General features: G+C 43.9%; 1 protein-coding gene and 1 long non-coding RNA gene across 2 annotated transcripts in view; one reads left to right on the plus strand and one right to left on the minus strand.

Moving 5' to 3' along the window:
* Positions 1–2,522, minus strand: part of LOC120797963 — a 35,939-nt gene extending 33,417 nt beyond the window's left edge. Inside the window, exon 1 of the long non-coding RNA XR_005708602.1 lies at positions 2,390–2,522. This is a non-coding gene — a long non-coding RNA (uncharacterized LOC120797963). The remainder of the gene's footprint in view (positions 1–2,389) is intronic.
* Positions 2,523–4,683: 2,161 nt separating this feature from the next.
* spry2 (sprouty RTK signaling antagonist 2) lies at positions 4,684–9,889 on the plus strand. Its single transcript, XM_040141803.1, has 2 exons — positions 4,684–4,943; positions 7,849–9,889. The coding sequence occupies exon 2, from the start codon at positions 7,897–7,899 to the stop codon at positions 8,950–8,952; it is 1,056 nt and encodes a 351-aa protein (XP_039997737.1). The 5' UTR covers positions 4,684–4,943; positions 7,849–7,896; the 3' UTR covers positions 8,953–9,889.
* The last annotated feature ends 3,969 nt before the right edge of the window (positions 9,890–13,858 follow it).

The following is a 13,858-nucleotide window of genomic DNA, read 5'->3' on the forward strand; positions in this document are numbered from 1 at the left end:
GACTTCTCAAAGTATGAGAGACAAGAACCTTGGTGTCATGTTTAATCCTTCCCTCTCTGTGATCAGCACATTAAATTCATCAGTAAGGCCGCCTTTTTTCTCACCCACATAGCTTAGCTAAAATTCAGTCTTTTCTGTCCATGGCAGATGGTGACACCCTAATTCACGCCTGTGTGTCATCCAGACTGGATTACTGTAACGTTTTGTTTTCAGGCCTGCCTAAAAGTGTTCAAATGGTACAGATGCTGCAGCTGGAATTTGATCTAAATCAATCAAATTTGACCACGTTTCACCAGTATTAGCTTCCCTTCACTGGCTCCCTATTCATGCCAGATCCCACTTTAGGGTGCTTTTGATGACTTATAAAATCTTAAATGGGCAGGCCCCTTCATACCTGTCTGATCTCCTTAAACCTTATATTCCATCACATGCTCTTCGCTCTCAGAATACAGGGCTCCCGTATTCTCCCGTTTTCCCTTTCCATCATACCCCCTTCTTCTGGAACAACATCCGACTGTCTGACTCCCCTGTATGCCTTAACTCTCACTTAGTTATTCTTTGATTACTTCGGGCCTGGTACCTGTTACTGTTCTCCAGTCGGCGGGTCGGTCTCACTCTCAATTAATCCATTAAACCTAGTAAGTTCAGTAGAGTCCATGTTGTCCTATCGTCAAAATTACTGTAAACTCTATGAAAACCACTGCATCTCTCTAACCCTCTGCTTGTTTATTCTCTCAAGCACATGAGCGTTGAGGCTGTGTGCATATCTGTCTCTCTCTCTCTCTCTCTCTCTCTCTTTGTCTCTCTCTACCTCTCTCTATTGCCCAATTTTCTCCTCCCTGTCTTCTCTAGTTACTCGGGCTCTCTGTGCTGAAACATCATGGCCATCCTGGGACTTCTGTCCCTCTCCTGGCTATCAGTGCCTCATTTCAGCTGTCTTTGATCTCGATCTTCGTCCTCCAGGAGTCCTAGCCCCCTTCCTTGTCTTTCTCTCCCTCTGCGTATTTGTTTCCTTCTCCTAGATGTGTGAATTATGTGGTTTTGCCTCTTGTATGTGTGTGTACTCTGCCCTCTTTCCAGGTCTTCATGGTGGAGTGGAGGTCTGACCATTGGTGACCTTTGAGCTGTGAATTGCAGCGAACAGGCAACACGTTCTTGAATCCGTCCATCATGCAGACTTAAAAAGAAATGAGCGGGTGACAGAGCGAATATTCATAGTCTGGAAGTGCAGTGTGACTGTACTTTGAAGCAGCGGTCACATCACAAAGAGACATTTCCTCGTCCTTGTGAATCTTGTGAATCTCGAAAGCTTGTGATACAGTGGCTACTTGCAAGGCTCGTTGTTGAACTGCTGTAGCCGACGGGCTGACCGTTCACGAGCTAGCCGGTCTAGCCATGCTAGCGCTAGTCAATCACAGTAGCTCCCAGAGCTTCTATTATTTCTCCGCTGTTCTGTTTACTTGTTCATCATTGCAAACCATTTTGTTTAATAAAAGCTCATCGAAGGAGGGAAATGAATCTCACCAAGATTACGTAAACATGTTGGCTTTGCTCTGTCGCTAATGGGACATTAAGTTCACACAGTTTATTCAAGTCATTTGTACCATCAACTCCTGTCTCATAACTGCAAAACATTTCCCTTTTTGTGGAACAGTTCACTCCGACAGAGAAGGTTAAATAAAACCGGATGGAGCAAGACAACTAATAAACTACGATACCTTCCTCCATGTTGGGCTCTTTCTTTCTGTCCCCCGGAAGGTCAGCACTATCTAGACACCCTGCTGTTGTTCAACGTCGCATCAAGGTAACCAACGTTGGGAGATTTAAAGAGATGTCAATAAGTGAAAACACCGTTGTGGGTGAATCATAAGTGTGTAGGTCCTTTAAAATGAAGTGACATTAGTTTGTTGAAACTTTGGCAGAAAACCTGAGGGAAACAACGCCAGTTGAAACACAGTACAGCTCTGAATATCTGCTGAAACTGTTGAGAGCTTACCATCAAAATTATTATTTATTTTTTTTAATATTTCCCTCCCCGCATTCTGCAGACCTCAAACGAAACAATTTTTCCACGACTTGCTCCTGCTGTAAGCATATAACATTTTCATTTTATCAGCACCACGAACAAGAATTAAAGGCTATAAAAGGTACATAAACTGCCAGGGAGACAGGAAAAACAGAGGATGACAAATTGCCTGAAAGAAAGAGGGAAGTCCTGAAAGCTTCCTGAGCTGGATCCAAATCAATTTGCCGAGCCACACTCTCAGTTGATCAAAGTGACCTCTCCCAGTGGTGTGACACTCACTTCATAATTATTCTGTCTAGAATTGATCAGAGCACTCTATTACTAAAATAGATGCAAGAGGCTGAGAGAGATGTCTCCGCTCACCTTGTTTTCAGCCGAGGCTCTGAAAAAAAGTTTCTCTTTCAACGCCTGCGGAGTCCTGTGCTTGGAGCCGGACTTTTTTCCGATGATGTGTGTGAGGGTACCCTAACTTGTTTCTGCCGTGAGTCCGACGTGCTGTTGTTTGGTGTCCTTTCACTGGTGTGTTTGTGCATAGGCGGTCTCGGTCTTTCGGACTCCGCACCGTGTGCTCATTTACACGTTGCCTCATAACAGGCCAAATTGTGTGTGGGAGTGAATCACTTTATCGCAAACACAGAGCCACAGATAATAGGAATAATTATCAGAATAATTAGGAAACTTTCCAGATGGTTGTCATGGACATTTTAACTGATCTGATAGTTTACTTAGATTAGTTTAAATCTTTTTCAAATCCTATTATCCTCTGTGCATTGTAACCAGCAGTGTGAGGAAAAGTCCACGAGGGGGCGCCGCTCCACAACTATTCACAGCAGCTGAGGGTAAACGGGGCATTGGCTTGCTAATCAGTTGCATCACTTGCTGTGGGTTTGCATTTAACTTGAGGTCTATGGCGGCCTGGCAAAGACCTTCAAAAGGTTTTAGAATGAACCACGTGTCCAAGGATGCTCAGAGTGATTAACACGCTGCCCTGTAAGTCAAAGGCGAGTCAATATGCAAAGGGGGGAAACTACTCCTGTGTCCTTTGACAATACACCTCTTGTCGGTGGAAGTCGTCTGACGCTGCAGTCCTTGCACTAAAACCACTCAAGTTTGTTTTGAACTTCCCCATTTTCAAATTGTGTGTTCCCATGTCTTAATTAAACGTGTATGAAATATAAAAATGAAGAAAAAGCAGACAAAATCTTTCTATAAAATGCAACAAAAAAAATAAGAAATACAACTGGATTAACTTCTTTTTTTAAAAATCACTAATACATACCTCATATGTGGGCAAAATAAAGAACATATTCTACAATTCCAGTTAAACTATCTGCGGTTGTGTTAAAGTACTTGTACTTTACTTTACAACCTCCAATTAATGTTCATGCCCCACTACATTTCAGAGGGAAATCTTGGGAAATAATGGTTTATTTGCCATAAGTAGACATATTCAGATCCTTCCCTTAGACCAAAGTAGCAATACTGCAATGTAAAAAAAAACCAAAAAACTCCAATACACATTTTTTATTCCACTACAAGTAAAAAGCCTTCAAAGTAAAAGTGCAGAGGTATCACCAGCAAAATATCATAACATATATTTGATCAAGGTGGAGCCCACCTGCACTACTTTATGTTCTATTTGCCGGTTTGATTTATTTAAAAAAAGCCAAATATTTTATAAAATATCGACATATCTTGTACATAAAATATGAATCCGCACAGTAACTACAGATATCATATGAATGTAGTGGAGTAAAAAGTACAATATTTCCCTCTGAAATGTAGCGGAGCAGAGGTACAAAGGAACCTACAACTAGGTACAACTACCTAAGAAATGTACTTTTTTTTTACCTTCCATCCTTGTAGATACAGATGAACAACCACATTCATATTAAATTGATAGATTTTTTTCTTTTAACTTATCTTTTTTTTCCCCATGGAACGTATCGTATTTTTTCCGTACTGCTTTATTTCATGTATTTCTGAAGGTTTCATTGACGGCATTGATTTTAAGTGCAACTGTTCCCATTGGTCATCTGCTGATCACCTGCGAAATTGACTTTTATTCGCGGCCTGCGTGAAAACCGCCGCAGCAGCATGACCCACCGCAACGGATCGATTTCAGGGCAGTGATACGTCAAGTCCCCCCTTTGAAAAAAAAAAAAAAATGGCCCCCCCCGCCGCTGATGAGAAGCTCGAGACTCGAGACTCGGGGGGGGCAGCCGGCGGCCGGTGCCGCGCCGCTGCGGTAATAATTGATCCGACTGGGGTGTGAATGGCTGCTCGAGAGCAGCCAATGGCTGAGCACCGGATGCGAGATATCCGCTGCAACAACAAGCGCTCTGTCCCCCCCCCCCCCACCCCACACGCCCCTCTGCAGCTTGACGCCATTTACAGCCCAAATCCCGACCTCCTCTCCGGAAAAAAAAAAAAAAAAAATTCACACATGAGGAAGAAGTAGCTGCAAGCAACCCCTGAGAGCCTCGCGGATAAAACACACCGAAATAAAACTACTTCGGAGCCGGAGTTTTGTCGCTCGCCTCTCTCTCACCCTCCTCGCCGCCGCCCCCTCCCCTCCCCTCCCCTCCCTCCCTTCCCTCCCTCTTCTCCTCCTCCTCCTCCTCGTTGCGAGGAAAGCGGACTGAGGCGAAGTTTACTCCTCCGGCGGTGGCCGGCTCAAGTTTTTTCCGCCCGCCTCGGCGCCTCGTGCTTCTCGCGCAGGATACGGGACTCGCGCCCCGGCGCAGCCTTGCGACGAAGAAAAGAAAAAGAAAAAAGAAAAAGAAAAAATGCGCTCCGCCTGGAAACCTTCCCAATGGGATCTTTACCGACGGCTTTCCCGACTGAACCGCTGATGTAAGGGAATATAAATTGGATTTATTTCACCTAAACGGGGGCTGAGGTGTAGGGAGGCACGGTAAGTGTTGCCCTTTTCTTAAACCTCGTTTGAAGAGGCGTTTTTTTTTAAGGCACCACTTATTTTTCTCGGCTGAAGTTTTGCCACTAAAATGCTTAAAAATATGCATTCGTACATTCTTTTTGTTGTTGTTGTTGTTGTTGTTAGCATTCGCAGCCCCCTCTCCAACTGCGTCCCGCTTCCTTTAGCTTACCGCAGGACGTACAGATACTGTTCTGGGTTTTACTATAAAACGGCTGTCGCACTTTTTGGGGCTTCTTATCCGTAGCCATTTTTAAGTTTAAACGTGCACTTTTCCTCTAACGGAGACAGGTGTTTTGTTTTTGTTTTTCGCTCTGTCTAGTATGTAGCCAGTGTCTCTCCCTGGTCTGAGACAAATGTCTAATTTAACAGTGTATCGCGCTGCTGGTGTCTCCTTTTTATTAGGAAGCAGTTGTGTCCAACTTGGCACGTGTTTGCTCATATGTGTATTCTGCCCCCCCGCGCACACTTGTACATCTACTGAGCCTTTTAGGACTTTTTTTTTTTTTTTGCCACTGCACTGCCACACACAGCGAGAGACACTGACTTTATCAGTTGTGTGCCAACAACAATACGCATAACTGGATTTTTTTCTATTTTTTTAACTCAACGCACCATGTAAAGTCTCGGCCGCAGCCTTGTCGTTTTTATTGTGCAACAATCTTGGCCCTTTGCGCATCTCGAAAATGAGCTGGTGCCACCCCGTCCGCTCCAGCTCACTTTCCATCAGCCCTCGCCCGCTGTGCCCAACATGGCTTGCGCACAGGCCCTGTAAGGAGAGGAGGGGCTGTAGCCCCCCCCAAAAAAAGTAGTCTAATAGGTTAGAATTTGAGTGTGTCCTGCAAGCCCTTCATTTGGAGCAGAAAAGCTCATAAATCCTAAAGAACCCTCATGCATGCTCACAGAGAGCAGGGCCCCACTCCCACCGCCGCAGCCGCCACCCTTGAGCGCATCACTCGCACTTTACACGGGCTCTTTCAAGCTCCAAACTCTTTATCTCGTCACTCTTCTTCTTCTTCTTCTTCTTCTTCTTCTTCTTCCCTCTCGAGAGTGTAAACGTGTGAGAATGGGGAAGGTTGCTGCAGGCCATTTGTCATGCAACAAAACAAAAGCCCTTCCTGTATTGTCATTGAAAGGGACCCCCCCCCCCCAACAAGAAGGCATTTGAAAGCTAATTAGCGCAGGGAAGGAGAATTAAGGCCACTACTGTCAGTTTCTTTACCTTGGTGTGATATGTTGGTGAAAACATGGCTGTACATTTGAATATGTTAGTTTAATGCAGAGTGACAATATGCTAATCCTTGCCCCCCTCCATACAATGTGAATCAGCCAGATAGCTGATCTGGGGCCGTGAGTTCCTATACACTAGGGGTCATAGTTGTTGTTCAAGTTGTGTGTGTGTGTGTGTGTGTGTGTGCACATATTGGACAAACAAGTACAATATTTAACAGAAAGCCTTTTAGTTCCCTCCTGCACGTGCTTTAACTTTCCATGTCAGTGTTATCTGTTTGACCCATATCAGTCCTCCTTCAGCCCCCGATGAACTCAAAGAGAAAAAAAGCTCAACTTTGACCATCGGCATTACAAAGCCTCTGAGAATGGAAATACTCATCCTCCAAAGTATTTAGTGTAGGAAATTTTAAATTAGATACATATTTTTCTCTCGTTTGACGAGCTGTAAGTACGTTAGAAGCGTAAAGACTTGTCAATGATGGCTGCAGCTAAAGTTTAATTTCTTTATAGACTAACCTGCTCATTATTTTTGCGATTAATCCTTTTTATATGTCACAATTTGCCACAGGCCAAGGTAACATCTTCAGATGTCTTCTATTGTCTGACCACCTGCCAAAACCCAAACATATATAATATATAGATTATCTAGTTACTATTGATCACTGTTTACTATTATGTATGACAAAGAAAAGCATGACATCCTCACGTTTGAGAAGCCGGACCAACCAAATTTTTGGCGTTTGCTCAAAATAAATGACTAAAACGATAAGGCGATTATTACGACAGTTTCCAATTAACTTTGCTGTGATCTGATTGTTTCTCAAGCTCAAATCAAAGCCCAAGTCAACACGCTCCACTGACCATCAGCCCAAAGCAACATTAAGTTTTATATTAAAAGGGCGTATATTCATTTCAGATGTGAACCAGTGGATTTTTTGGCAGTCAGTCGTCAATCAAAATAGTCGCAGATTAATTTTCTTTCTTATTTCGAAAGTATTTTAGGGCATCTTAAACCTCTAGTACAGATGGTGTAGAGATAACAGGAAATGAGAGAGAGAGAGAGAGAGAGAGAGAGAAAACAAAAGTCCCAGGCTAGACCTGAACCAGGGACGTTGCAGTTTACGGTCGCTATCTTAAACTACAAAGGCGCCCTGGAGGTTAATTTTCAGTTGATTGAATAATTACTTTATTTTAGCTCCGTGGTCCAAAACAATTTATTAATTTAATTTTTTTCTGTTTAGTCATTGTTGTGTCAAACAGTAGGTGTTGGGAAACGTGAAGTTTGCGCAAACAACTGGCAGGGAAGTATCTAAATTCAACAGAGATATAAGTTCTTAGACATCTTGGAACGGCTTTGAGCAAACAAATTTTATTCATAGTGGACACAAACACACTGTTGCTGCAGTTCCATAGCCTTTCTCGAGTGAAGGGAACTCTCCAAAACCTGTTTCTAAAGGCCCAAACCCCCCTCACTACTGGCTTCAGACAATACATACAAGTATCTAATCAAACGCACCCATCTCTGCCCCCAACAATGTGACGTTAGGCCTTGTTTCCATAGTGACGCTTGTAGAGACATCAGTTATGATTTGCATGGCACCATTTGCATGGCTCGACACAGACAGATATAAACTGTCCGTTTCTTTTACAGGACTTCAGATGTGTCCCATGCCAGCCAGGGTGGCCCTTCAGTCCCGAGATGGATTCCAGAAGTCAGAACGACAGCGATGGGGCAGGACACCACGGGTGGTCGCCGTCATCGAGCAGCTTGCCAGGCACGCTGCATGACGAAGGGAGACCGCAACCCCGGTCTCCGCAAGCCCACGGTGGTCCGCCTGAACCTGGGCTGAGCAGCGGACAGTCACCCCATACTCTAGCAGTGCTATCTCTGGTTCAGATTAGGATAACTGGGAGTAGTAATGAGTACACAGAAGGGCCCGCAGTGGCCCAGACGTCTCCAGCCTCTCAGCAAAGGCAACAGAAAAAAGACTTGGTGTCATCACCTGGTTCAAGGACGAGTGGGCAGCAGGAGACCCAGGATGAGAGGCCTAATAGTCTCCACAACCTGCATTCACTGACTCAGCATGGAAACACAAATACTTCCACCTCTTCCAGGGAGGGCGTGTTGCGGCCCTCCAGTGTAGAGGACTCCCAAAGTAGCGCCAGGACCAGCATGGGGAGCACTTCTTCAGGCCAGAGGCTCCTCAGCAGCCCGGCAGGCGGCGACCAGATCATCAGAGCCCAGCCAAAACGTGCGGAGCTGAATTCAGAAGAGCTGAAACCCCTGAGCGAGTCCAGGCCGGTGGTGGCCGTGCCAGGCAGCGGAGGCTATAAAAATCGTGGAAAACACTCCGACAAGTGTGAGAACTGTGGTAAGTGCCAGTGTTCGGAGTGTCGTCGCCCACGGGCGCTTCCTTTCTGCTGGACGTGTGGCCGGCGGTGCATGTGCTCCGTGCAGAGCGCGGTGGAGTACGGGACGTGCGTCTGCTGCGTCAAGGGGCTGTTCTACCACTGCTCCAGCGACGACGAGGACACGTGCGCCGACAAGCCCTTCTCCTGCACACAGTCCCACTGCTGCGTCCGCTGGACCACCGTGTCGCTCCTCTCTCTACTCTTCCCCTGTCTCCTGTGCTACCTCCCGGCTAAAGGATGTGTCGCCGTGTGCCAGAGCTGCTATGACCGAGTCACACGACCCGGCTGTCGGTGCAAGAACACAAAACCAGTCCACTGTGTGGATGTTCGCAAGCAAACGTAGATGAAATGGTCATGTGTGTGTTGTAATGCAGACGGATGGAAAGACTCCATGTTGACTGAACTGATAGATGTTTTGGCCCCCATGCTTCTGTAGTGGAAAGGTTTAATTAGGAAGGTAATGATGCCGTTGTGCTTGAGTTCTGTGTTTTCCGTCATCCGGGCTTACCGGGTCTGCACTGGAGGTGCGCTCACTCACCCTAGCATTATGAGTTTCACTTGAAAGGCAAACCAAAATAAGCGCTCCACATGTTTAAAGGTATGAAAACATATCCGACTACTGTTTTGTCCTGAAAAATAATTTCTTCATTTGCCCAGATAGTACCCAGATATGCTGGTGTTGCTATGAGAGTCCAAATGGATAGCCTTTTTTTAACATTTAATACAACTTATATGCTAAGAACAGACTCCTGTTACTAACTGTATGTAAAGTAGGAAATGCAAAGGGTATGTACATTAGAAAATAAGTTTGACAGATGTTTTATTTTTGTACATATAATAATACTTCAACTGTGAAAAGCGTTGTGCCACACCAGAGGCACCTTGATAAATTCACATTTATATGAATCAGTAAACTTCATTCATACAATGTTTTTACATTCACTGGAATGTATATCAATCATTTTTATGTAATTTACAAAGGAAAAATCTTATCCCTTCTACTTGTAAATTGTACAGTGACCTTTTATGAAAAAAATATTTTCTAATTCCAACATTTCTTAGTGTAAAGTTTAAAAAATATATATTTATTTGAAGGTTTATTATTTTATAATGAAAAATATTTATTTTGAGAAAGCGTTGTTAAATGCGTCACCCCTTTTGGGGCTACTCTGTAGTTGCTGCAGATTGGAGGTGACCTGTAGGAGTGTCAAAGCTGGATGAATAGTTCACTATGAATTAGAAGACAAATATATTAACGTTTGAAATTAAACAACCTTGAAGTCTGGTGAATTATTTTTCCTGTTTTTTCTCCATTTTTTTTGTGTTTTCTTTTAATGCTCTTTAAAACATGTTCATGTCGAAGTGCCCGATTTTTTTGTTTGCGTTTACCCCCTTTTTTTTTTTTTGAGACTTTTCCAGATAGCAGACTTAAGCACCTGCATCGACATCTTTAATTGAGCCTCTGCACGAAAATCCCAAGCAGAGCTATCATCATCCCTGCCCTGCCATTTTGTCTCTGCAGCAGAATCACTCCATGATGTTTACAGAGATCAAACGAGGAAACAAGGACATATTAATGTTCACCTTGGGCCCTGTTTAAGAGGAACATCTGGCTCTGGTAAAGCTATGTGTATAGGAATGAGCTCGTGTGCACTCCAGAGAATTATTTACTTTGCCTCCAAAGTTTGGTTCTATCACTTCTTTTTCATCTTATAATTCCAGCGCCCCACCTGTATTTTTGCAAATATGCATTCATGTAAGCCTACTATTACACTCTGGCTTGGCTTCAATTTCATTTCATACAATTCCTCAGGATCCTGCAGATACTGGGCCCTTTTTTTCAGTGCTTTTATTTATTTTATTTATTTATTTTTTTTTTATCAAAGGTTTGTTCAGGAATTCCTTGGTCTTTTGCCTACAGGCGAAACATAAGCCTGAAACATAAGCCCCTGACACTTGTTGACAGCATACGGACATGTTTGCGGCACAGTATGCATTCAGAGCTGTGATTGACACGGCAAGGCCCAACCTGCACTCACTTGTTTGTTATTCATCCCCAGCCTTTGACTGACGGGGTGGGTTTGGGGGGGGGGTTGGTTTGCTTTACATAATTATCAACTTTCACCTATTTTACAGCAGTGAGGAGATGGAAACATAACGGGCAGAATCCCATTAGAGACAGAAAAGGGAGAGTTGATCTTGTGTTTTTATCTTAGCACTCGCAGGCCTCCTCTCTCCCTGCATTGTCTCAGCTGTGAATGAAGAAGGAGGGGGGGGGGGTGTTAGGAAGAGGGACCGCAAAGGGTTAAAAGCATCACTTTGAATGACAAAGACCTAACAGTTTACCCCTGTATTCAGCCCGGCATGCATTCATCCTGTTTTCAATAGTCGGGGGGTTATTTTGGCTCCCCAACGCTCCTCTCAGCTACCTGCTCCTACTTGGTATTCCCATAGGGAGATGGTTGTCCTGTTGGGGGGGGTACGGCAATTAGATGGATGTGTTGAAGAAAAAATAGTCCTATCTGTTGATATATGTAGTTCAAAAGCAAAAGGGGGTATATTTTTAGTCGTAGTACTTTAGAGTCAGTTGTGAGCAGAATGCTTGGAAAGAGTATTGGCCCCTCATTTGGATTGCCTCAGGTCATTTCAGGTCCTCTGTGCTCTTTTTAATTTATTATTTATGTATTTATTTTGGAGCTGAAAGGGTTTTGTCGGCTACACGCTGTAAATACCAGAAACTGCAGAATATAAGTAGAAAAGAAAAATAAGCAATTCCGACAAAAAAAAAAAAAGTTTAGAGTTAGTGCATAAAAGGATAAAAGCAAGAAACAAGAGTGCAGAGAGATTGTTTATCCACCCGGCAGTCCCAATGATTTGGCAGCAGAGAGTAGCAGCAGGAGGGGAAGGAGGGGATGTGAATTGGGGGAGGAAAAAAAAAAAAAAAAAGGCCCCAGAACGGCTCTCTTTGTTGGTTTTAGCCGCCGTGGCCCCTGCGGTTCATGGCGGCTGTGGGGCAGAGCGGCCTATTCACCCTGCTCACCAAGGCAGAATGCAGCACAGGAAGACAGGAAGGAAGCGAGGCTATTCTTCATGGACGCATTGTCTGTCTGTCTGACGGCCAGGCTTAAGCAATCAAACAGCACTGAGAAGAGAGGGAGGGAAAGGGTGGCGAGGGAGATGTGTGCGGCATCCTGTGAAAACTTCTACAAATATAAAGATCCTCGGGGAATAAAACGCACTTTCATGTTTGCTGCAAACGGCTTTCGGACCCCTTCTGGCGCAACTTTCATTTAAAGGTGAAAGTTAAGACGTCTCAGAACGAGGTCCTTGCTGCAGTAATATCATGCAGCAGGGCAAAATCTATGGTTAAACATGCAATAAAAACTCAACAAAGACAATAAAAGATAATAAACTACGTAGAAGTATCAAAGTATTCAGAGTAAGATACCCTGAAGTGTATGTCAGTAAGAATACTCACTGTAAATAATGATTACTTACACAGTGTTACTTTACGTTTTCAGAATAGTTTGAGGTAGTAGAAGGTCATTTAAACAATGACCTTCGGAAATGTGATTATTAAAAAAAAACAACTTTTAAAAACATCTTTATCGTAACCTGGATTATTGAATAACGAATTTAACAGAATTTCGATAAATGCAGATTCAAAAAACATGTCGCTGCCAGTAGAAACATGGTTCATGTGTATTCAGTGTCTGAACAGTGAGGAACATGGACACTGTGGTTTGACAGATCTGAGCGCAGTGTGAATACAGAATGCAGGTATATGCGTGTGCAAGGAAAGGGGAAGGACATCGCGCTTCCTTTCTCCTCGCGTCTTCAGTGGGAGGGATTAAGAGTCTTGAATTATCTGAGTTTATGTTTCTGTAGTCAGTGGCAGTAAAAAGATTATTCGACCGATGATCACACTTTTTCCCCCTTTTTTTTTTTTTCCTTTTCCTGTGGTAAATCATCTTCCCGTGAGCGTCTGGACTCTGCACCTGTGGATTATCATGTTCGAAAGTGACAACAGCATAAACTCAGGCTGCACAACCTTCATTACTAAACGGAGAAGATGCATTTGGTGCTTTTAAGTAGTGTCTGGAGAGAGAAACGCCAAAGACACCCGCTTTCTGAGCCACACCTTTTAATAAGTCGAATTTAGATCCAATGTTATATTGGTTTTCTGATCAAATGCATACTGGTATAGTTCATACTGGTCCAAGCCAAGTAAGTCAGTTTACTGTAACTGGAAAGAGAGGCCATGGCTGCAAAACCCCACAAAAAACGTAGGTGTAAAAGAAAAAAATCACCACACGTCTCTACCAGGGAAAGCCTTTTCTCAGAAGCGGAACTTTTCTTTTTTTGTTTTCCGATGTGGGCGGCTGAGTGAGGCACACATCTACGAGCTCAAAGCTGAAGCGCATCACCCTACCTGAATGTGGTTTTACTTTCCATTGAGTTTGTCCTCTGATGCTGTCACACTTCACTGTGCATACATGAAAAAAAAAGCCAGCTTTTATTCAAGAAAATGAAATAAGTGATCCCCGACTACCAAATTCTTCACCTCATTGTCTTGTCTTTTTACTCTGCAAACGACAAATCCCAAGTGCTTGAACATCCATATATCACAACTTTTGCCCTTTTTGAAGTTTCGTCCTCACTTTTTTATAGATGAGCTCGGAGACACGCTCACCTCCGCCACTTTGGGAGAGAGCACGGCTTTTGCAAGGTGAATTACAGGACACGCCTGAAGTTAAAAATCGGAATCTTATGCAACCCCGTTCTACCTCAGTGACAGCTGAACTACTGTTATGCCTTGAGGAGGAAGATTACAGCAGCAAGGAAGGCAAAGAGACACCAGAGAGTGTATCTGTCATAAAAGTTTAGTGGGTGTGAAGGAGATGGAGGGTGTGTGTGCAGCATAAAGGGCTGCAAACGGGTCTTTGCACATGTTGAAAATTGAAAAAAAAAAACCCAAAAGCGGGACCTGCATGCGTGCATGCGTGCTAGTGTTCGTATATGCATGTGTATTCTTGCACACACGTGTGTTTCTGTCAGCATAATCAAGTCTCCCGCCCAGACAATAAAGCCCAACTGGAGGCCTAAGTCTAATGGCAGCACTTAACTTCAATCCACCACAGGAAGTTGGCTCATCTGCACGTGTATGCACACACACACACACGCGCGTGCACACACACACACACACACAAACAAAGTCGGACCGTTGCTGACAGCCAGTGGATATTTGT

Source organism: Xiphias gladius, chromosome 13 (genome assembly GCF_016859285.1).
Source record: "Xiphias gladius isolate SHS-SW01 ecotype Sanya breed wild chromosome 13, ASM1685928v1, whole genome shotgun sequence".
Lineage (NCBI taxonomy): Eukaryota > Metazoa > Chordata > Actinopteri > Istiophoriformes > Xiphiidae > Xiphias > Xiphias gladius.

Bases quoted from the DNA above. Each gene is read 5' to 3' on its own strand.
- spry2 (XM_040141803.1), top strand. From the start codon at position 7,897: ATGGATTCCAGAAGTCAGAACGACAGCGATGGGGCAGGACACCACGGG.